General features: G+C 29.3%; 3 protein-coding genes across 3 annotated transcripts; 1 reads left to right on the top strand and 2 right to left on the bottom strand.

The window, feature by feature from the left end:
* Window positions 1-3824: 3824 nt before the first annotated feature.
* LOC112639551 lies at window positions 3825-6675 on the bottom strand. The gene is made up of 4 exons (XM_025413932.1): window positions 6427-6675; window positions 5577-5844; window positions 4669-4941; window positions 3825-3913 (listed from the first exon to the last, which is right to left on the bottom strand). The coding sequence occupies exons 1-4, from the start codon at window positions 6673-6675 to the stop codon at window positions 3825-3827; spliced, it is 879 nt and encodes a 292-aa protein (XP_025269717.1).
* Window positions 6676-18586: 11911 nt separating this feature from the next.
* Window positions 18587-21547, top strand: LOC105254630 (sideroflexin-1). Its single transcript, XM_011263421.3, has 4 exons — window positions 18587-18762; window positions 19157-19333; window positions 19727-20115; window positions 20488-21547. The coding sequence occupies exons 1-4, from the start codon at window positions 18587-18589 to the stop codon at window positions 20730-20732; spliced, it is 987 nt and encodes a 328-aa protein (XP_011261723.1). The 3' UTR covers window positions 20733-21547.
* Window positions 21468-24333, bottom strand: LOC105254631 (39S ribosomal protein L2, mitochondrial). The gene is made up of 2 exons (XM_011263422.3): window positions 24086-24333; window positions 21468-22186 (listed from the first exon to the last, which is right to left on the bottom strand). Exons 1-2 carry the CDS (start codon window positions 24312-24314, stop codon window positions 21507-21509), a joined length of 909 nt encoding a protein of 302 aa, XP_011261724.2. The 5' UTR covers window positions 24315-24333; the 3' UTR covers window positions 21468-21506.
* Window positions 24334-25169: the final 836 nt, after the last annotated feature.

The following is a 25169-nucleotide window of genomic DNA, read 5'->3' as shown; positions in this document are numbered from 1 at the left end:
TATTAATATATTTTATAACGGCAAGATTTAGGTGGTTAATTAAAATCTGCTTTTTTATTTAAATCTATGTGAATAAATACATTAATCATATTCCATTTCTAATGTGCTTGCTTACGATTAATTTATGATTAATTTACGATTAATTGTGATTAATTTAATATAAGACATTAATTGATAGACACTTATTATCTCTAAAAGTTACGGTATTTTATGATTACGTACGAATATTTATTAACAATGAAGTAAAAAAATTTAAAAAGTAACGTATTTTGATCAATCTTCTTTTCTATGCAATCTACTTTTTCTGAGGAAACTACATTCGATTCGTCGCAAAGATCACTTGTTTAAATTGAATCAAATTTAGTCACGTGGTTGCATACTTTGCAAGCGATTTCTCTTATTTTCTGGAGAACTTAGCAATATATCAGGAGTGCATACCTTAATGACATTTTTATCAAACAGCATTCGTGACCTAAATTGGCCTCCAAAAAACTGATTTAGATTTCATCACAGTCGATAGATCGGTCATTCTTTCTTTCGTGATGAAACTAACAACTGACCGATTATAGCACAATGATTACCAGTTATACTTGACATCGCATACATAGACCAATGATAGTATTCGCAAATGGATATTTAGCGTTAGAAGAAACCCGTTATAGTGCCAAAAGAACTTTTATAAGAATATTATCGAATACTATCGACGTTTTCAAATAGAAACAGATTCTTGAAAGCCTCGTAAAAAGGTCAGAATTTGCATCATAAATCGCAAAATGTTTGTTGTAAAAAGAGAGGAAATATAAACATTATAAATATATTCTTTTTAATATATTTATAATGTTTAATATAAACATTAAGATACATAATAAGATGAAACAAATCTTTTCTTATAATTTAAATGCATCTCTCTCCCTTGTAAAAAATTTTAAATAATTATAAAGATCAATTTTTCTTAGTTCTTAAAATTTGATATGATCATTTCTGATAATTCTATGATAATTCCATACATTTTTTGTACCGACATTTTTAATTTATAATTTGGCATTATCCCATTAGTTGAAATCCCTACTCTGATTTCATTACACAAAAATGTATTCCTTAAAACAGGGTCAAACCGGTGTGTTACTTCTTTTAATTCAAGTTTCACGTTCAAACCAGTATGACACACCTATAGAATCGCTTATTTCACGAAAACAAATCATTTAATTTCTAGTATTTATATTTTTGTGTTTTTTTTTGCAGATTCTTTCTAAGTGATTTTTCGTTAATATGTATATTTAGCTTATCACGCATCCAAATTAATAAAACACTGAATAAAAAAGTCATTATTTTTAAATGCAAAAATTTAATTAAAAAAACAAATAATAAATCTTTCTATATTCTTATATTAACACGTATAACATATGTCATACAAAGTATATATGTATATTACAATTGTCGATCGATACGTCACAATCTCGACATAAAGCAGAGCGTGAAATTTGCAAGTATAATATATTATAGTGCACATTTCGAGGAAAAATAAGGGAAACACATTAATTTATTCTACAATTTTATTTTACTTATATTTACAATCACAAATGAAAAATAACATTAAATATGCAATTTGCTTTTAATCACAAAAGATTGCTTAAAAGATTTTAAAAAGTAAATCTATGAGAATTAAAAAATACAGTCACTAACATTCGATCACTAACATTAATAATATTCTTCTACCTACTCTCTTTTTATTGAAATCCATTCACACAAACACGCAATATTATAGAAGTAATATCGATAAAAAGTATCTAAGAAGAAAAAAATTATATTTAAATTAAAACTATATCTAAAATTCATCAGATTTGTCGATCTTGTGATCTTTACATTTTTATATAAACAAGTAGAAAATTTAAAACGATCAAATTTAAAATGATCTCTTTCTCTCTCCTCCCCCCTTTCTCTCAATCTCTCTCTCTTTCTCTCTCATATTTTCGTACATTATGAAACGAGGTTAAAAGTTCACGTTTCATCTGAATATTTCTTCCAGAGAATCACTCATTTAACACGATATAATCTTTCGATTTTAAAGACGATTTCCTTTAAAAAAAAGAGAACAGATTAACTATTCAAACTAAAGCTTCAATTAAATTATTTATGCAGACACGCCTTTCCTTTCCGCAAACTCGATTTACAACATTCTGAGTAACATCTCCGGTGTTTAACGCATACCGTTCAGGATCATCCGTCTACATCATCGCGCATATGAATCATGTATATGTGAATCGTACAATATACGAACGATACGTTCGACGTATATACGGATGCGTAAGTCGAGCGCCATGACATGAACGACGGTCCGTTACGTTAATGCGACTTTTTCGTTCGCATATAACGTAAGAACGTAACGGTCGAGTTGCTGCGGACGAGTGCACGCCGCGTATCGATCGCATATCCGTAGCGATGCGCAATGTGTCGCTTCCGACTCGCGCTTCCTACCGTTTCATGAAGCTCGCGTGAACATCATTATCAATCTATCGCTCGTCGGTGTGGCGACTTTACAACTTCTCACATCTTTACGTCGTCTTCTTCTATAATATCCTTTATAACAGGCTCCACATATTTTCTTACAACTGAAAATAATGAAAAATTCCAACGATGTGAAAAAAATCTTTTCTTCAAAAAACAAAAAGATTGATCTCAATCATCTGAGTGATTTCGAATTATTTCGATGTATTAGAAGACAAAAAATGATAAAAAATTAATTATAAGATTAATTCTAATTCACTAAGCGAGCGGTGGGTTCAGGAGAGCGGTGACTTGAGAAAAGGAAAGGGTGAGAGCAAAATATATCGGATGTAACAACATCTTAAAATGTGTCGACGACAGATATGACTGATGCCGGGCATCGTCTTCGAATCGATAACGGTCTTCGATCGACATGGGTCACACGTGTATGTACACACGTCGGTCAAGGTATGCACAGGTATACGCACAGCGTGACGAACCAGCTCTTACATGCGTGTGTTTGAGCCAGAAACCGGGCGCTCGTCCAAATCTGCCAAATGAGCCAGTAGGTCAGTCAGAGGAGTCATCGTACTCGACCGATCGAATATCCGGGCGACACGTGACCTTGACCACGAATCATTCTTTCTTTTATTCATCCGGTTCTATCGATCCTCATCTTGAAGCAAATTTGCTTCCTTGGAGAAACACGCGTGTTGAATGCAACACTCGATGTTAGAGGTCAACAGACGCTTTGCATTATAAATAATTGCATATTTGCGCAAACCGTTGCTAAATTTTTATAATTTATAAGAGACATGCGTCTCTCTAGTTGTATATCTCTCTCTTCTTTCAAGCATTCTCTATTAATGTGGGATTTGAAAGAAAACAGATATATCGTTAACACCGTGCCCTTTCTCAAAGTCTACAAAGTTGCAGATACTTGAAATATATCAATATGTGCTTCACAACTAACGGTAAGCTACGTGAAAGTCATTTCGCGAGTGTGTGTTCTTCGGCAGGAAGGTGGTAAACGAATGGAACCGAGATAAGCATTGGCGACGTTAATTAAAATTCTCTCGGCACATGCCAATTCACTAGGATCATCGCGAGTCATTTTATCGAAAATTGCGCGATTATCGTGATTGGAGGAATTACAAAAATCAATAATAATTGCACTATTTAACGTATTAACAAAAGTTCGCATGTCTCGATATAATTGATTGCACATTTCACGTCATCACACACACCGAATACATATACTCACACACAGAAGATTATCCAAAATAAAGAATTATATTAAAGAATTTTTCGCTAGTAATCGATGACAGTTTGTAACATTTTCACCCGTAAGGATTACGAAACAACTGATAATTCGTATAACCTAACTGGTAATCGTTTCTGTGCCAATTAGTGTCGTCTTGTCCATATCCTACAAAGAGAATATTAAAATACGTATTAAAAACTTATGATACTTTAAGTAAGTAGGGCTTTGCCCTCCCCATCTCCTCTAACATATGACAATTTTGTATAGAAAAGAAATTCAATATTATGGCAAATATTGATATTGAACATTTGTATTGATCTCTGAAGAAAATTCTTAAAAAGATTGATGACACATTTATATATATAATTATATGTATAATTATATGTATAAGTATATGTATAATTATATGTATAAGTATATGTATAATTATGTCAAATATACAGTTATCGAAATGAACTCTAGCAGATGTGTCAAGGCTACAATTTGCTACTTATCTCTATTGACCGACATTAAATACATTGATGTACATCAATACTTCATGTATATTCCTCCATAAAAGTGCATATCAGTTAACTTCTTACACCATATGAACGATGCTGATCTTAACTTAGCCTACATAATTTATAATTATGCAAATCTATCATACTATGCCAGTTACTTTTGTTGGATAAAGAAATTTGTTTCATATTAGCACATGTGTAACTTACAATATAATCAAACGCATGACGTATTATTATAAAACGAATCTCAAATACGGTAATGCTTCATCATTTTTGAGAGTCTAAACAATTACAACACTTGAATATTTTATTATTCTTCATATTTTTTTTCATTTAGACTATTTAAAAGTTTATCAAATAATAAATGCTTGCTTAGTATATTTCAAAAATAGTTTAAAATATTCTTTAAAATGTTCTTACCCGTTGGATAGTCATTTGATTCTACTGCAGTGGACCAGAAGTTAAAAGGATGCGAATGGTGCGCACCACCGTATTGACCACCTTGTAATTTGCAAACTTTTAAATGCGCCAATATCGATGTTAAAAGTATCGATCCAAATACGAGAATCTTTTTGATAAAGTGAACTCCTAGGATAATTGGTACTAGTAATAGTTTTAGCTTTATTAAATTTAATATTATAAGAATCGGAAAGATTATAGACTTCTTCTTCTTTCTAAAAATTCGCCAATCATCTGTAAAGTAGTATAACTTATTAATATTTTACCTTTCACTATTACTAATTATAAAATTATAAAACTATTGACATTAACTAAATTTCGTTGCCGTTACAAGAAATACAAGAGGAAGTAAACTCTGTGATTTCACCGTCGCACTCATCGCTTTTTTCAAATATACAGAGCATTGTAATAGATTGCATAGTTTCTGCAGTGATAATACTTGTTTCATAACGTTACCCGTTATCCGAAACAAAAAAGCTGCGATTATGCTGTCGGATACGAATTTTAATGTCCCGTTGTATAAAATAGTAAGTACACATACACGTTTTTCATTTATTATATTACCAAGAAATTAATATATATTGCCATAAAAATTTTGACAACTTCAAGAATCTCAAAAATAAAAAGTGCAAAGAATAAGTATTTATAATATGATATATATATGTTTATCCATCAAGGTTTATTATATATTTATAATGTATATATTTATAATATATTATTAAATATTATATATTTATAAATAAAAAATGTATTTAGATTATAAATAAAAAATAAAAACGCGCAGAAAAATCTAATATTTTAGATATATTTTTATATTAATATAAATATTTTATCGTATTTGACAGATTTGATCTGTTTTTAAATCTTACCTTCCACTTTTTCTTTATCTTTCATCTGCGTAAGTTCATCTTCGTCTACTAACATCAAACTCGACGGAAAGCCTCTGGTAACTGCTGAATTGTCTATTGTATATACAATGGCACGTTTTGTCAATAAATCTTCTACACTATCCCTAATAAAGTTCAGGGTTTCCGTTATACTGCTCTTAAATGCTCGAGAACGTGGTAAATAGGGCAAAAAGGATTGCTTGTGTATTGATGGTATCCTTATTATTCGAAACGGCCCGTAATTAAATTCCTGAATCATAATATTTTATTTTATTTGTTATTTTATTTATTTTGTTAATTATAATTTTATAAATTGTATATATATATATATATATATATATATATATACAATTATATATATATATATATATATATATATAATTGTTATTATTATATATCTAACTTATATCGATCATTAATATCTTAATCCAGTTTTTATAAATTTTATTACATCATTAAAATCATATGTTATATATTATGCATTTAATATAGCTATATCATAATCACATATACATATGATATATAAATAAAAATTGGCTCAAATAATATTAATAAGCGGCAATCTCTTAATAATTTATTATTTTATTATAATAGTAAAAATATATATAAAAAAATAATATTTATTTTAAACTATTACACTTATTCTCTATTTATTACACAATTAGCAAATGTAATTAAATATTATACGTATATAATACCTAATTGCATTTAAAAAGTTATCTGATTTATAAAATTATCTGATTGATCTGATTTATAAAATTATCTGATAGATCATTAATGTCTTAATATAAATCGTATACAACAATTATACAACAATTTACAACAAACTTACCTTTTCTCTAACTATTGTATTCAACCACCTCACAACTTTGTATTTCCCGCAGGTTGTAAAATCTTTGTGCAAGTTGCATTCCATTTGGCATTTTTGGACAAAAAGATTCGTTGTATTATCAAATGTCAACGAGTGAGTTCGCCGTGAACAAATAATCAACAGAACTAATATCCAACACGATATTTCGGCCACTCTTGGCCCTCCATTTCTGCAAGACCACTTGATAACTTGAAAATTTGCGCACTTCATAATGCAAATAAACAATTTTAATTTTGCACTATTAATTTTTGATCGTTTCAATTAACTGATTTATATATTTCATTGCAGACGATGACGATCAGCTGTCCGGCACCGAACTTTCGTATAGTCATTATCGATCGCAAATTGTATGAATTGTCGAGATGTCTCGCATAAAGAGAAAAAGAAAAGGGGAGAGTTCTGTAATTAATTAAAAGAAATTCATCATAATTAATGTTATGCAAAGTATGAAACAATTAACATCACGAGACCCGCATACTATTTTCACAGCACCGTGAGGTACATTTGCAGATAGACGAGATTAGATGCACTGCATACTGACAGTGGTGAGAAGATGTCCTGACCATTTATACGGCGTACATTTAGGTCGGTGGGGGTAACGGTCCATGGCTTAGATAATACTGTACAGAGAGATTGCCGCTGCACTCTGCGATGCGACATCTTAAGAGACACGTAGAGAACGTTTGCTGACGGTTGGCTGATCGTAAAATTTTCATGTAATGACAGTGAAACAAGCTCAAAATTCCTAACATTAAATAAAATGGCTAGAAATTAAGAGAAAAGCACTAGGAGGATTATCGGAATTTACGAGAGAGGATGATTCTTGGTAGATTTATTAGTTTTCTTTGCTAATCATTACATCACATTTTTTATGTCTGCAGAAAGTAAAAAGATATTTACTCAATGAATTATATAAAAATGTATATATTCACCCATAAAAAAATAAATCAAACTATCTTAAAAGTCGCAAACTGACTCCATTGTCCAATTGACCTATAAATCCTAGAAAGAATATGAATATAATTTTATTTTTGATTAAAAAAAAATAATTTTAACGGTACATCAACTGCACGATTAAGTAACCTAGAGGCTGCTATCTAAAGACAATCAGGATTTCTCACAAAGCTTCTTATTCAAAATAACAGCGGTGAACCGCACCGTAATTATTAAACGCTATATATTCCGTTTTCATTCTGTAGTACATTATTAGCAAGCGGGGTGTCCTGTAATCGTACTTACAGAATGAGAACAAACGACAACACACATGCCGTAATAATACTGTCCTTCATTTATCCGTTTCGCAGATCCAAGAAAGGTTTTTCTTCGCGACGTTCTCTTCCACGCAATTGTAAACGAACATTCCTCGATGAGTTCCTCGGGAGCTCTATATTATCTAAGGTACCCACCCGCAACGACCCTCAATTTTTTTATCGTGGATAGTCACACAAGTAACGTTATAATTTGTAAATTATCTCTGTCTAAAGCGGAAAGTAAACGCTATAAAATGGGTCAGCAATTTTATTTTTGAGGAAATATTTTCGTACCAGAAACTCGTATAATTTGTCTTAATGAATCTAGGAAGTCGATTTTTTTTAGCGAAAAAAAAATTATGGAGTATAATTTTTCTGTTATTTTCCTATAAAGGTAAAATATTTAGATATTTAAGCTCAGGGATATGTTCACCGCTGTTGATCCAAGTTTGTGAGAAATCTTGATCAGATAGTAGCCGCTAGATTGACAACTTAATCGCGCAGTTGATATACCGCTAAACTTATTTTTTTTTAAATAAAAAATAAGATTATATTCATATTTTAAAGTAGAGCCAGATATTATATTTCTTCTCAATTAAAATTTTAATCAAAGATATAGATTTAAAAGTTTTTATGAGAAATTTTAATGTTAAATATTAAGCACAGTCAAGTTAAGAAAAATTCCTGAATCTTTATTGTAAAAAAAATCGATCCTAAATTATCTAAAGAATATAAAAGAGGCAGTATAAATATGACTTTTAGAGTATATTTAAACTGAAATTGTTACATAACAACTCGTATAACGCGGTAAAAAATAAATAAAAGAATAAGAAAATGAGAGGCGATTGATCGACCTATTAATGCCACTGCACTCTCCATCTGTAGAATATCATACTTATATGTTGCGACGCAGCCTCTTTTCTGCAACCGGTTTGTAACCTTCGTACGACAGTTGTGCGCCTTACTTTGGTTTCGAATCGTTTATTTGCCATTCGAGTGCAATTTTTAAAAACCACTCTTCCTTCACGGTCAATATCTGGTCTTCTTAGTATGCTTGACTTACTTTAAGAGATTATCTAACCTATCGTTCAAACAACAATGTACCGTAAACAAATGATTAAATAAATGAAATCAAATAATAAAAGACTAAATTGATCTAATAGTAATCTATCAAATCTCTCTTTATATTATATTATATATATTTTAACGATTTTTATAGGATTGTTGACATATATATATATATATATATATATATATATATATATATATATATTCTTGCAAAACAAATTCCTAAAAATTCTTCTCTAACCTCCGAAATTTTTTTAAAATTCTGGATAGGTAGAGAATTTTTGTAAAAATTTTTTGAATGCTTTCTAAAATAAATTTTTTATTGTATGCGTTTTCTAATGTTTTTGATTCATAAAAAGTAAAAATAATAAGCCACTTTAATTTCAAATGTTAGATTTCAAAAAATACTGAAAAAAAGATTCAATAGCTTTCATAAAATAAATTTTTTATCTGCATTTTTAATTTTTTTAAATTAAAAATTGCAATAAAAAAATACAAATTGTATATTCTGTTAAAATAGTGAATATATAAATATAAATATAAATATATGTATATTTATAATATATTTTAAATACATAATTTATTCGACTTGTCTGGCTCGAATATAAGAATAAAATTATCAAAGAATTTCTTTTTAAATTTCCTATTTTAATAAAATTAGAGTTCTAATAAAATTTCCTAATAAGAATTCCCTAATATACAAAAATGCTTATAAATTTTAGATTCTTCATATTTTTTCAGAAAATAGACATCCTGCACATAGTGTCTGGCTGCTTTTTTGAGATCTAACTAATAATCAGATAATTGACTGATCATAACACTGATGCTGATCGATATATAAATCCTGTAACATTATAACTCTTTATATAATAGCTTATATAATTTTATGGCATAGAAGAAAGCTTAGAAAGAAGAATTATTTTATTGAAAATTTAAAAATCTTGTCCGCATCAAAAATATGATTTGTAATAACTAACTTTATTTTATTTTATTTTATTTTTTATTCAGATAGGGTTACTGACATTTTCATACTTTTGATGAATCTTAAAAAAATTTGTCGAGCTTATCTTTCAAGCCGCAAGGAAACTCAATGCTAAAGATTCATTGAATCCGAGCAATATTTTCGCGGAATGCAACCCGGAAGAAACAACCGTCTTACTCCACTGGCCTGGAAATATATATCTAACACATCTGCATAGGGAATCATCATGCATCATCACCGAAAGATTATTTTCCGCGGACATTTTATGCACCTATAGAATTGTCGATAATGAGAAACGAACAAACATGCCGCGCCGGAAGCATGGCGAGCACGTTCAGCGCGCGCGAGCTTTCACTCGCGGCTACGAGCCCGACAGAAAAAGAATATGCATCGTAAGTGACCGTCATTCATCGACTTCCACATTGAAGATCATGAGGTAAAAAGAAGACGCGTAATGACAAGTTGGGTGGGATACTGAAGCGCGTGCTTGTCGTTCGCCATGTAACCTGCTTACCCTTTTGTCCGGCTGACCCACTAACATTGACAGGGACCCCGGAACATTGACAGGATATGAAATGGTGATCTCAGATAATCAGTTGCAACTAATTGCGTCAATCTCGATATTCCAGTTTGTTACACATTCTTGATAGAAAATAAGTTCGCGGTAGAGGCGCAAGAAATTGTCTGCGGGAAGATGATTAAACTTTTGTTGAACATTAGTAATCATCTCAAAGTTTACAATAAGAGATCCTACTAGCAGAAAATGTATTAAGGTGTATATGCAAACGTAGAAGAAGAGTAGAATGCGAATCGTTTATTTTTGAAAAGAGAAATATATGTGATTTTTGAGATATTAATCTTACATCTCTAGAAGCGCGAGGTGAATGTTAGTAATATCTAATTATTATGCAATTCTTGTTATCTTGTTATATTTTATATTATATATTATATAAATATTATGGAATATAATCCTTCGCAAAAATCTATTAAAATAGTTATAATTCTATAAAAATAACTATAGAAATAAATTATATAAAAATAAATATTTATTAACAATTAATAATTGTGATATTTATCTTCAATAAAACGTAAATAGAAATTTGAGAAATATTGTTATTATCAACCATATGTGCAATATTTTACTTACATCTCTCTCTCTCTCTCTCTCTCTTTTTTATCTCATAAAATAACTAATTTATCTTGTTCAAAATAAACAATGTATTCAATTTCTTTATCTAATTGCAAAACAAAAATTATTGGAGATCGCTAACTGGAGATACTTATTATACTTTAACACTAGCAAGTCAATAATTCGATAATTATAATACTCAAGACCCGTTATATAAAAAATGAATAAAAGATGAACACGAGCTTACGCGAGACTTCGTGGTCATCAAGTCTTGAAATATGTGCATGTTGTACAATATTAGATACAGTTTATTTTACACCGCGTTAAAAGACGGAACGAATCGATAATATCCTGGAGCCGCGAAATTTATTTTACTTATTTAGTTATGCTCACACACACACACACACACACACACTTTATGACATCTATGGCCTATTTCATGGAAAATCCATTGCGTACTTAAATAGTGGCAGACATTATCGTATAATATAGCAGTAATGGGATATTTTGTCAAATATCGTCTGAGAAATTTTAATTAATGCAGAAAAACTGTAAAAATACTTAGAAATTTTATTTGTACAGCAAAACAAAATAATTTATATATTATTTCATATCATACAAGTGTTTTTCGATTAAAATTATTCTTGTAAATTTAAATATAAGGGTGTTTTTTTAGAGGTTTGTTTTTCATATTCCATTATCATTCCCTTATATATATATATATATATATATATATATATATTTATTTATTTATTTATTTATTTATATGTATATATATTCTATGCAGCAAGAATTTCATATTTTTTAGATTACTTATTAATAGTTATATTTTATATATAATTAATATTTAGTTATATAATATTTAATTATATTTCATATTAGTTATATTTCATATATATATATAGTATTTATTTTATTTACTTATAATGCGCATCATACATTAATGAATATTACTACTTTATTTGATTCAACAGTTAGCATGAATTGAAGATTGTTGGCGACAATCAACGCTATTCGATTCATGACTAGAGAAACAACAGAGTCGGCCCGAAAGAGAGCCTCGATTAAGGTCTTTGACTGTCAACATTACAAATTATAGATTGTCACGTAGCAATTGCATACATTATGAACAAAAAAGCATGGCTATTTCTTTTTATTTCTGTCTCAACCGAGAATGCAAATAGTAAAAATCCCACGATAATATAATGTAATAAATGATAATATAATGAAATTATATAAAGTATAAAAGTGTAATAGAGAATAAAAATATTGCACTCTTTTTAATCATAATAAAAATTGCACTTCTGAAACATTTTATCCACTCTCCCTTGCTAGAAATTTAAGGAAAATAATTATTAAAATTTATAAAATACAAGTTAATTTACAATAAAATTAAATTAAATTAAGTTTTATATAATTTCTGAAAATATTTTACATTTATTTGAAATTTTTTTTTATTATATAATCATATCAGTTATATTTATCAATTATCAAAATCTTATAGATTTAAAGATATAAAGTACATGCATCAATTTCTTCGATTTGCGATATAATCAAGTGCTGTTTTATGACTATCATTTCTTACGAAATCAATTGATATCTTAAAATCAAATATCGTTATGAGTACCGTTTTAAGACTATTATTATGTACGAAATCAATTAGTCGCTTAAGTTCAAAATATTGCTTTAAAATTCAGTTTTGTATCATATAACAATAATTTTAAAGAAAACATAATATTTATAATAAAACAATTAGATTCAGAAAATTCATTGTTGAATTTTCGTATATGTAAAAAGATGTAGGGTGTAAATATTAATTTTTTAATATTTGAAAAGCCAGGTATGATTATTCAAGCGGATCCAAGCAAATCGATATTTATAACAAAAAAATTGAGATCGCTCACTTTTTTAGCATTTATTGTCAGTAATGGCGTGATTATTGTGACAGGAAATGTGCCATTGTTATAAAAAAATTTTCTTCAAAATACGAATACATATAATTGCAGCTACTTAAAAACTTATCCTTATAAAAGTATGCGAAATGCACATCGATTCATTAATGTATTTAAGATGACGTACTAAAACTGTAAATGTAACATATAAGAGCTTTTCTTGAGTAAAAAAATAATTACTATAATTATTTCTTCGAGTATAAAAGATATTGAGTATTATATTCTATCTTTCGGCAAATAAAGCATAGTATTCCATCTACTTTAATTACTAATAGAATTGCGTGTTCATACGAAATACTTGTTTAGAAAGGGAAGGAGAAGAATATTACATATCTCATATTCTCTGAAGTTATCGTTTCAAGATCATAAATCATTGGAGCAAGCCACCTTCAACAGCCGTAAAGATAATCATGCAATAATATAATTAGAGGCAATAATAGACAAGATAATACGAGAAGTCTCAAATATAATATTGTTAATAATATTATCACATACATAAAATAATAAAATAACAAATTATAATTTAATAAAAATAAGCTTATTTAATAAAAATAAGAAAAAATAATTGAGAAAGAAAAAAAAATGACATACGGAAGTAACATTTATTATACCAGAGTGTGTCCAAATATATATAAAAATTAATATTTAGACATAAAATGATTTATTCTTGTTATTTTTTTTTTATAATTTACCAAAAGTTGAATTCAGAAGTTGAAACTTATCGTGTTCTCTAAAATTTTAACGGTAAATTATTATACATAATTATTATATATTATATATAATAATTTCAAGTAATCTGGATATAATGTACCGGAAATATTCTTGAGTATTTCAATGTAAGATTGTATCCTCAATAAAGTAGACATATAGAAAAACATGTTACGCATGAGATGACTCTTGCCTAAAGTGTAATACATCATATACATACGCACATATACATATATATCTTGGAGCACAGTGAGTATACACTTCTATACAATTCTCTACGATCTTCATATAATCAATCTATTTTCGTACCTTTCGTTTTCGGTTCCACCTTTATGTTCTGTTACTAGCAAGTAAGTAGGCTAGTGAAGTTCACCTCTGCTATTATCATTGTATTATTAAAGTGAAATATGGAAAAAAATAAACATCATTGGAAAGGTTGTGTCTAAAAACATTTTACTCAATGTATCATCTAAATACTGCTTTGTAATTATCGTTCGCGAGCAAAACTATCGCTTTAATGCATGAATACTACTTCCTTCTTTCAAGCAAGTATTATTCTGGATTTTCTTGTAAGAATAATTTTTGCTAAATTTAGCTATTATTCTGTAATCGATTAAAAACATCAACATAATAAAAATATTAAATATTAAATATAATATCTTTTCTCTAAATATATACATACATATATATAATGCTACGAAAATATTTTACATAACAAAATCAAAAATCAATATATCATAATGTTTTATTTTGACTAATTCCTAGTAATTTTCCCTAAATTATTTTATATTACAAGTATATGTATTAACATACAACTACCTAATATCTATGAAATGTATCAGTCTTTCTATACCATTTTGTTCTTATATTTAAAATATATATTGATCCTGCATTTTGCATTCCATTCTACGCGACATGTATACCTTATCCTTCTAAGATTGTTGATTTTATAATATTTTATTCAAAACAATATAATTTTATCATAGAAATATGGATTCGTTCTTTATCATAGAAAATTAAAATATGGATTTGTTAGGAAATAAGTGAGCTTTTAAAAAAACTCATTTTTATATCAGGAAACCGATTCTTCTGAGCAATGCAACAGTTTAAAAAAAATTATTTCCCATTTTTCAAAGTCTAGCTTCAATGTCATTTTGTAAAACATTTGTTGCAAGTTAAATGTGATTTTTTCTGCTTTTTAAGAGAAAGTTAAAATTTTAGGTTGATCTGTGTTTCATCTCAATATAGTGATTTTTTGCTAATTTATTGCTATTGAAAAATGTTAAAAAATTGTTTTAAAATTTAGTGGCCTCGTTTTTTTTGAATAAATGTAAATATGTAGATAACATGTGTACATGTAGAGGATATCTTTGGTAGCTATTTAGTACACATGAATATGTAGATCAAATATACACATTTGATAAATATTTCTGATAGTTATTCAGGAGATATAAATATTTTGTACATTTATTAGATATGTACTAATTATCCATGGACACTAAATAGACATTTAGACATTTATTAGATATCTATTAGATAAATTTTTCCGTGTGGGCAGTTCGATTTCTCGTAATATGTTTACTATAAAATTAATATGATAAAGACCTTGTAGAAAATAATAATTTCTTGAAATTGCCTTGTATAATAATTGACAGTTTAAATGTATAGCTGACAAAATTTATGCTTTAAATATAAAGCAACTAAATTTTGTCGAAAGAGTTTTTCATTTTTCCACATTTCGACCAAAAATCGCAATGTAGCCATCATGTTTAATTAATTAGTACTGATAGGATTATATGGGACAATCTATTTCATTGCTATTGATGAATTTGATAAAATATCACGTATGACATACCTTTCTAAAACAAAAATTAATTATTTTTTAATTACAAAAGATGCCGCTAATGAAATATTAAAAATTATTACCGTATTGCAGATATGTAATTAAAAATGTGTATCGACAAAAATCCTAGTTTAATCAAGTATAAGCATTGTTAATTAAAATTGTTGACTTCGTTTTGTAGGTATTGTTTTTGCATGCAAATAATTTTCTATGACACTCTAAAATCAAAATATATCTTTCAGACAAAAATGAAATCGCATAATTAAACTAACTAAGGATAAAATTACAGTTAGAGCAATAAACCTAAATTGCATCATTAAAATCAAGTCAAGTAGTATGATACCTGACGAAGCGATTTAGAAAGTTTGGTGAACGATCGGGCATTCGTTAAAATATATAGCGCCAAAAAAATATGTCAATCAGCTAATAATAATTTTACATGATTTAGCTCGTTTCTCTCAGCGATTGACATAGTACCTTTGTTAATAAGAGAAAAGTCGTAATTAAAGTATCAATGGCAGATTTGCATGATAAGTTGGAAATAATTCTATATAATCTCTCACAAGATTACAACCATTGTACATTTAACCTTTTTATGCTTCATTTAAATCACACTTGACATAGATTCTTCTCTTCCTTATTCTCTGTAATATAAAATAATAGTTTCTAGATTGGTGTTAGATATCATACATAATAATATTTAATTTTCTAACAATTAATATAGAAACATTTATTATAAAATCTTGTGCAGAGAAAAAACTTAAAAAATAAAATATTCCTATCTCTTTCTTATATCTCTTTTCGACCTAAATTTTATTAGCCTTAATATTAATATTAATATTAATATTAATATTAATATAATTTTTTCTAATATAATTACATAAATAATATTCTACAGAAAACCAAATTGATTAACATATTATGTTTTATTAAGACTCAACTAAGATTTTATTAAGGTTTAATTATTAAAATCAATTATAAAAAGATATACTGATCTGACATATGCTAAATGTAAAAAAAAATTATTTATATCACTTATTATATTATTTTTATTATTTTTATTATTATATATAATGCTACATATATAATGCATATACATTAATTATATATAATGCTACATATATAATGCATATACATGTATTAAGCTATTAAGTATTCTCGTTATCCATAAATGATATAATTAAGAGAAAGTGAAATTAATAATCTTGTAACACAGGAAATACATGCTCGACTATCATTCTATTATTCTAAAGAATGTTCATGGCAATAAAAGTTTCTTTAATACCATGTTCGCGAGTTAGCAAGATTAGTTAGCGATGTTATCGCCCTGAAAGTGAGTTTCTTGTCCCAGAAAACTTGTTCGAGAAAATCAGAGATCTATAATTCAAAAATTTGAATATGCAAAACAGTCACATGGTGATAACAGTGCTCATTATTCATTATAATAGATGTCAATACAAAAATAATATTGTATATTACCATTAATAATATTATATTATAGATATTAATGTAATATCAAGATTATGAACTCTTATATAAAAATTCGTCCGGATTCGCAGGAAAGTATATTTAAAATAAACTAACTAAACTGTGTGAAAAATATTATGTTAAAAATAATCATTAATTATTTATCATTTAAGCTTTTGTATGTTTAAAAATTTGAAGATGTTATATAAAATATATGTTAAAATGATTATATAATTAGAATTTTAGTCACAAACTGGACTAAAATGCAAATACAATTGACAAACCTGTTATTACTTTATCTGTTCGTAATAATATAGCATACTATTCATAATACTATTTATAATGTATTATAAAAATGTTCTAAATTAAATTAATAAATCAAGTATATGTAAAAAATTTTATATCTTGATTTTCAATCACGTTTTTTCATTTTATAATTAATATTAGATCTACATTATATCATTTCCTTGAAAATGCAATATTAAAATATAATATAACATTTCAATAGAAAAATGTCTGGAAAAAAATGATTACATATCAAAAACTTATCAGTTCTTACAGACTTTAAATTTACTGAACAGTAACTGTCCAAGACTACAGAATTCTATTAAGATAAAATCTTATTTAAATGGTTAGCTACTAATCAGTACGTAATTTAATTTTATAATAAATGGTGCTGTTAAAAAGGTATTTTCTGGACAAAAAATAGCCAGAAACTAGATAAGCCAAACGAATTGATAAATGATAACTAGCATCAGTAAAAGATTTTTCGAAGCTTTTTTAATATTCTGGTTATTATTTTTGGACCAATAAGTAATCAAGAATTAGACAAATTGATCAGTAAATTGATCAGTAGCTATTAGCTATCTATGTTTTATTAAAATATAAAATATTCTGTTTATTATTTCCTAATCAAAAGTTAACTAGAAACTGATTGGAAGAGACTTTATATGACAACTGATCTTTTAATATCATCATGTTTTCCACTTTAAATTAATATTATACATTTAAATTATCACTCTTTTTAGAAATGCAACATCAAAATAATAATAATGCAATGCTAATAAAATAACAAAATTAATAAAAAGAATTCTTTTAAGATTAATTTAACAATTTTTAAATCTTCCTTTTTCCTTTATGACATTAAATTTTTCATTAAATTTTTTTAAATATCCCATTACGTGTATCGCTCATATCTTTCCTATAAAATTAACACATAAAATTAAAAATCTCTTTTCAAATTACGATTTCATTATCAAATATATTCTTATCAATCTTGAGGAACAGGTAAATCTCTCCGTGTGCCACCATCTCGTGGTAAATTCGTAAAAGCAGATACGTGGGTGGCAGATTCGTGCGCGCGCACAACAGTCTTATCGATGAGAGTCGAGCGCGGCAAGAGGCAAAGAGAGCCGATGGATCGAACGAGGGGAGCGAAGAGAAGAAACGATACCCAGCATGGGAGCGAAGAGAGAGAGGAGTACCAGAGCGGCTGGACTCTGGAGCGGGTCAGTCGGCTGGTAGCTGGGTGAACAGCCTGTCTCGTGGATAAACCGTCACCGTATGCCGTCTCCCTGGAGGCTATCGGACTCTCTGCAGGTGAGAAGAAAGGGCGACGACTCTCTAACGTCGCCGAGAGGGTGAGAAGAGAGGTGAGGTGGGGAGAAGGCGAATCCAGGTGGGAAAGAGAGGCAGCGGCTGATCGCAGGAAAACACGAAGAGATGTCGGAAAAAAAGGAAATAGCGGCGCAGGACAAGATAGATATCGAAAGACCGTACTGGGATCAGAGCACGTATCAAGGAAGGGCATTGCACTTTCTGACTGTGACAAACCCGCTCAATGTCTTCGCCTCGAACCAACGGCTCGAACATGCGCGTAACATCGTCACGAAGTACAGGTAGTCGTTGCTATAATTAGTTTTTTTCTCCGTCTCTCTGTTGGAATGTGTATAATCAGCAGATTGCCATCGTGTCACGCTACACGTGTAAAACAGCACGTGTGATATTATGTATTTAATATTATTACGTCATTATTTTTTTCTTTAAGTCTTTTTCTTAAGTCTTCAATTAAATTGTCAATTATTTTGCTGAAATGTTCGAAGAGGAATTATAATAAATAGTTTCGTTTAAGACATCTATTTTAATTTTCATTTTTTTTATTTAATCAAGTTTTCTTGTAAATTCTGCTCTTTTCTATTTTTATATGAATGTAATTTAATATCTGTTTCTTTTTTCTCGTTCTTCGTTCTTCATTATAAAAATAATAATTCGTGTTACTTTTTATGGTCGCAGACAGGGCGAGAGCCTAGAAAAACAAGGAATCATCGCGGATGAATTATGGAATTGCAAATATCTTTACGACAGCGCCTATCATCCCGATACTGGCGAAAAAATGTTATTAATTGGGCGTATGAGCGCTCAAGTGCCCATGAATATGATAATAACTGGCTGTATGATGACGTTTTATAAGTACGTATTCAAAACGTCGACGCATGTAAAATTATCGTTAAGAGCATCGGATACTCCGACCTCTTTCTACTCCGAACACTTTTTAACAAAATATGTAGACTAATCTTAAGCGATAATAATATAGATTATTATATTATTAATAATGTAATTTTCTTATCACATTGCACTCATCATAATTTTTAATGATATTCTTCGTAAAAATGACCTAAAGGGCTTTCGCTTTTTTTTTAAATTTCAAACATAATTACTTCACAAGAGTACAAAGTTCACAATCAAAACATTTAAGACACTGGAAAAGATTATTGCGTATTGGAAGATTCTTCGTTTAGATGTGTTTACGTTCTTATATTGGCAATTTATATTGTTATCGAAAGACATTCATAATTCTCGTAGGTCAACGCCAGCTGTAATCTTCTGGCAATGGATCAACCAGTCCTTCAATGCCATAGTAAATTACACAAACCGCAGTGGCTCGAGTCCGATTCCCACGGAAACGTTAGCACGAAGTTATGTCGGCGCCACGGGAGGTGCTGTGATAACGGCGTTGACTTTGAACCGTCTTGCTCAACGTGGACCACCGTTGGCAGGCCGGCTGGTGCCATTAGCTGCGGTCGCTGCGGCTAATTGCGTGAACATCCCTATGATGAGGATTACCGAACTCCAAAATGGAATCGAATTACAAACCGAGGACGGCACGAAAGTCGGTAACAGCAAACGTGCGGCGAAGCAGGCGATCACGTCTGTAACGTTATCGCGAATACTTATGGCCTCGCCGAGCATGAGTAGGTTTTGCTACATTTGCTTCATTAATTGACCTTCTTAATAAACATTTCTCAATCAATCGTATCTGAACTATATGCATGAATGTGATAAGCAATTGATAAGCTGCCGTTCTTCGTTTATAATATTTATAAACTAAAGCTAATTACGTTATCAATTAACACTTGGCGATTAGATTTTTTTTTAATTTTATATGATATACTATTATTATGCAAAAATTATATATACGAAGAACTATATTTATTATACATAATTATTTATATAAATCTAAATTTTTATCGGTTCTTCAAACTGAAAAAAATAACAAAATAATACAATAAAACGTGTGGATCTACAGATCATATGATGCACAACATATTATTTTATTGTTGCAGTATTGGCGCCAATAGTAATGAATTACTTAGATCGAAGGCAATTGTTACGTAACGCGAAATGGGCTGCCGGACCGATTCAAGTTCTAATCTGTGGAGTATGTCTCACTTTCGCGACGCCGCTCTGCTGCGCTCTTTTCGCACAACGCGTCGCTATCTCCGTAAATCGATTGGAACCCGACGTGCAAGAACAAATACGCTCGCGCGATTCCAGTCTAGAAACTGTTTACTACAATAAGGGCCTTTAAATAATACGGGGCAGGATCCCCATTCGAATACTTTTATCAATGATTCAATGACGCAAATTTGCTCTTGAAACTCAGGTATACACGAAACATTCCCACAAATACAACATTCGAAAGCGCAAATATATCATCAATGATTTCCAACAATTACATAAACAGTTGGTATTGCTATAAATAATTTATATTTCCGTAAATGATCGATGTTCAACGATGGTAATATGAAAATTTACGAGGATACTATCGTTCCAGAGTGTCTATTTAAATCTTAAAAAAAATTTTCTGATTTTTCAAGTATTTTTTTCTTAGTTTTTATGTAAGATTAAAGTATATTTTACACATGCAAATTTAATATAAATTTATTTTGTGCTCTTTTTAGCGTTTTTAACTTATATAATCATAAAAAGCGTTAAGAATTACTCGAAAATTTCTCTAAATTATTCCCGAGATAAAATTCCTTGAGATTTTTTTTTATTTTTTCGGGCAAAAAATTACCTAAGATTCTTTAGATTTTTCTAAGCACTCTGATCTACGATTCATAAGCACATTCTCTTAGCCGTATACGTCCAAACAATTACGTACATATCTCCCTTTCCATTTTGGCCTGCATACATATATGTAATGAATCTTTCAAGATATATAAGAGACATGTAAGAGATTCAGAATGCAGAGAGAAAGGGTAACGGGTGAGAAAGACAATAAAATAAACAATTTAGTGTTCTGAATAAATTTTAATTGTGTATCTTTATCCGTAACTGTGATTTGTCGATGTACGATAGCTTAAGCATTGTACTTGGAATTAAAAACAAGAACTTCCGGTTTTTCCTCTCTACCTTCATTGATACGTTTTGTTTTAGGGGGCGGTTTGATTTTACGACCAAATCTACCAGTTTTACGCTGCCACAATCCACTTCTCGGTCGATTTCCTAATTCCCGATTTTTTTGCGCGCTTCCAATCGGTGTAGAACTGTGTTCGATATTCGATAATCGACCAACCGTAGCCATACACGTCTCGTGTAAACTAAAAGTCTTTCTTTTTGGCATTTGTATTACTACACGATCTTCCTCTTTTCTTAATATCGTTGCAACGGAGCCAGCAGAATGAATGTACCATCCACCTTGTCCTGGATATTTCTCTATATTATGAATCTGGGTGCCTATGGGTAAAGCACCGAGGGGATAGGCATCTCCCTCCGAAGGCCTTATAGGATTACGCGGTATTCCTTGATGAGTACGTATTATGTCACCTGGCTTCATGTTCTCGGTAGCTAAAATATACTTAATTTCGCGTCCGGAACCGACTAACGCAACGAAACTCGTTCTATTACCATCCTTGAAAATCTCTAGGATTTTCTCCTCCTTTGGTGGTTCACTAAGATCTGTAGGTCCATCTCTAATCCACTTGATCCAGTGATATTTGTGTCTTATACCTCCTCCAATTCCATTGACCGCTACTCTACCTGTTTCAATAATGTAAAAATGATTTTCTTTATTTTATAATTATACTAAGTTTCAAATAAACAAAAATAAATACTTTAATAAAATTAGCAATATTTTTGCAAAATTGATCGCAAAACAAATATTTATAATATATATTATTATATAACTAATACCCAGTAAGCAAAATGTTAGCAGTCTGCCAGCAGCATGCGAGCAGATTCAAACAGAATATTGCGGCAGATTGGCATCAACTGCGTCCGCATTAAGCTTGGGTTTCTGCTAGCAGAATCTGTCAGCATAAACCGACAGCAGATTGACAACAGAAATCGAGGATCTGCGCGTGCAATTTGATGTTAGATTGTCAGCAGAAACCGAGCAGAATCTGCGCATGCAACCTGATGGCAAATTGACAGCAGAAACTGTACAAGATTTGCGCTTACTTTTATTAATGTTATATAAATGCAACAAAACTGATTATTACAAGTGCTAAATAACAATATTATCGGCAAGTTAATTAGAATTTTCTTAGAAAATAACATATATGTAATATGTTATATCGTAGTTATATCTCATATAGCGAAGGACTAATTCAATTTAATTAAATTAATAATAAAGTAAATGATAAAAGTAAATGTAACTTGTAAAACTTGAAATGTAATTTTTTATATTTAGAATTAAATTCTTGCTTCATACCTCAAATAGGCAGTACATGAATAATTTTTCATTTATCATATTGATTCCAATCAGTTTAATATTCTGACTCTCATTTGCTTGTATCAGATATCAGAAATTAAAGTGATAGAAATTAAAATGATAATTACTATATTTTTAGTCTTTTATTCATATTCGCGACTTTATATATATTTCTGACAGAAATTCAATTACGAAAAGTACAGCTCACGTAGCGGTAAGTGAAGGAACTATCGAATCATGCAAACCCTGTTCCATTTCTGCCATCAATCTACTATCAGAGATTGTATGCGCAGATCCTGCTCGATTTTTGCCGACAATCTGTTGTCAAATTGCATCGCACAGATCCTGTTCAATTTTGTGCCACCAATCTGCCACTAAGTTATGCCGGCAGAATCTGTTCGATTTTTGCTGCCAATCTGGTAACTGATTATGTTAACAAGCTTTGTTATATTTCTGTTGACATTCTGCCGACATCACATGATATATCAGAACCTGCATCGATTCTGTAATCTTTCTGTCGACAACAATTTGTAACAGATTCCCTGACAAGATCTGCTTTAGCAGACTTGGCTATTGGGGTATTTATTATTTATTATATAATACATATTATTATATATTACATATACATATTATTATATTATTATACATATTATTATATTATTATAATACATATTATTATATTATATACAAAATAATATTAAATAAATAACAAAATAACATTAAATAATAATAAAATAAAATACATAGTATTATATAATATTATTTTATCTCAAGTGCTGAAGATTAATTTTGATCCTAATGTGATTATTCAAAATAAGTTATATAAAAAATTATTCTCATAAAGGTCATATAATTAATAATACATTAATTTCTCTATTTCGTTTATAATATAAATACATTGTATTTCATACTATACCAATATATGTTTTGCGTACATTTATTTTATTAAATTTATTTTTTATTTTATTAATAAGGTAAAGCACTGATATGTCAAAATCGACATTGACAGAAGTCGATGTGTAAGCTACCTATATTATCTTGCAGCAATTTCTTGCTTTTCGTCAACAGAGGTCAGACTTATCTTTCATGTAACTTTGCAATGTGTACATTTATATGTATATTGATTACTTATCCTTATTAATTTGTGAATATAAATCTCAAATATTATATCAATTTAAGATCTAAAAAAGTACGAGATACTGCAACAATGATATTATCTCACGTACCTGTGGCAGGATCCCTTCCTCCTAAATTTGTAATCTCCAAAGGCTTCACCGTGTATTTGTCTTCGAAATGGACAATTCTTCTAAAAGCTTTGCCGGCGCCAATTTTTGGTTTCTTGACGAGTTGATATTTGCATCTTCTTGGTACTTGAGAAAACACCGAAATCGTGGAACTAACGAAATTAGATACCTCTTGACCGAAAACACGACATGCAAACATCATGGTAGACATCTTGAATTAAATGGAACTACGCCGACTTTACGTGATGCCATCTCTGAACACAATCTTGAATTAATTTAACAAAATTTGCTTTATTGGTAACTCGAGGAAAATTGCTCGACGAAATTCTCGTTTCATTTTAAAGTTTATAAATTTCACTTTGAAACTTATATATTTATAACATATGATAGAATATATTTTTAGGGATTGTTAAGGTACAGCTTAAAAATGAATATTTTATACACTTGGAATATTAGATGAAGATTGAATATTGCAAAATATGTATATATTTTTATCTAGATATTTGAGGAAAGTATAAGCATTAATTTTTTTTCAAACTTAAACGATATAAATCTATTTTTTAAATTTATCTTTAATGCATATATATATATATATATATATATATATATATATATATATATATGCATTAAATCTTTGCGATTCAAGATAAATTTAAAAAATAGATTTATATCGTTTAAGTTTGAAAAAAAAAAAAAAAAAATATATATATATATATATATATATATATATATATATATATCTTGAAGAAATATTCAAAAACCTTAATACGAGGTAAATTAAAGACGAGAGCAATCAAAAATTTATTCATATTTTTTTATGTAAACTGACTATATAATATATATACTTATTAATAAATCAATTCATTAACGCTTCGAACATGTAGTTATACGAATACGCAATTTAATTTCATCAGAATGTGTCGCATCGTAGCGTCTTAGAAATTAGCGTCTCGCGTCAGAGCGCGCAAAGTCGCGCGATCAAGAGCGTACATCTTATTGCGGCACTCGTCATAATGAGGACAAAGTTCATTCGCGGCGCATAAACGCGACGCGCCAATTAGCCGAC

The sequence above is a fragment of the Camponotus floridanus genome, unplaced genomic scaffold (assembly GCF_003227725.1).
Source record: "Camponotus floridanus strain SB8 unplaced genomic scaffold, Cflo_v7.5 scaffold71, whole genome shotgun sequence".
NCBI lineage: Eukaryota > Metazoa > Arthropoda > Insecta > Hymenoptera > Formicidae > Camponotus > Camponotus floridanus.
The sequence above is the reverse complement of the archived record's forward strand: the minus strand, read 5'-3'. Positions and strand labels throughout refer to the sequence as shown.

Bases quoted from the DNA above. Each gene is read 5' to 3' on its own strand.
- LOC112639551 (XM_025413932.1), bottom strand. From the start codon at position 6,675: ATGAAGTGCGCAAATTTTCAAGTTATCAAGTGGTCTTGCAGAAATGGA. The intron at 4,942-5,576 runs GTAAGATTTAAA...ACTACTTTACAG, and splicing joins AGATAAAGAAAAAGTGGAAG to ATGATTGGCGAATTTTTAGA. The intron at 3,914-4,668 runs GTAAGAACATTT...TTCTCTTTGTAG, and splicing joins ATCAAATGACTATCCAACGG to GATATGGACAAGACGACACT.
- LOC105254630 (XM_011263421.3), top strand. From the start codon at position 18,587: ATGTCGGAAAAAAAGGAAATAGCGGCGCAGGACAAGATAGATATCGAA. The intron at 19,334-19,726 runs GTACGTATTCAA...TAATTCTCGTAG, and splicing joins TGTATGATGACGTTTTATAA to GTCAACGCCAGCTGTAATCT. The intron at 20,116-20,487 runs GTAGGTTTTGCT...TTATTGTTGCAG, and splicing joins TATGGCCTCGCCGAGCATGA to TATTGGCGCCAATAGTAATG.
- LOC105254631 (XM_011263422.3), bottom strand. From the start codon at position 24,314: ATGTCTACCATGATGTTTGCATGTCGTGTTTTCGGTCAAGAGGTATCT. The intron at 22,187-24,085 runs GTACGTGAGATA...TTATTGAAACAG, and splicing joins AGGAAGGGATCCTGCCACAG to GTAGAGTAGCGGTCAATGGA.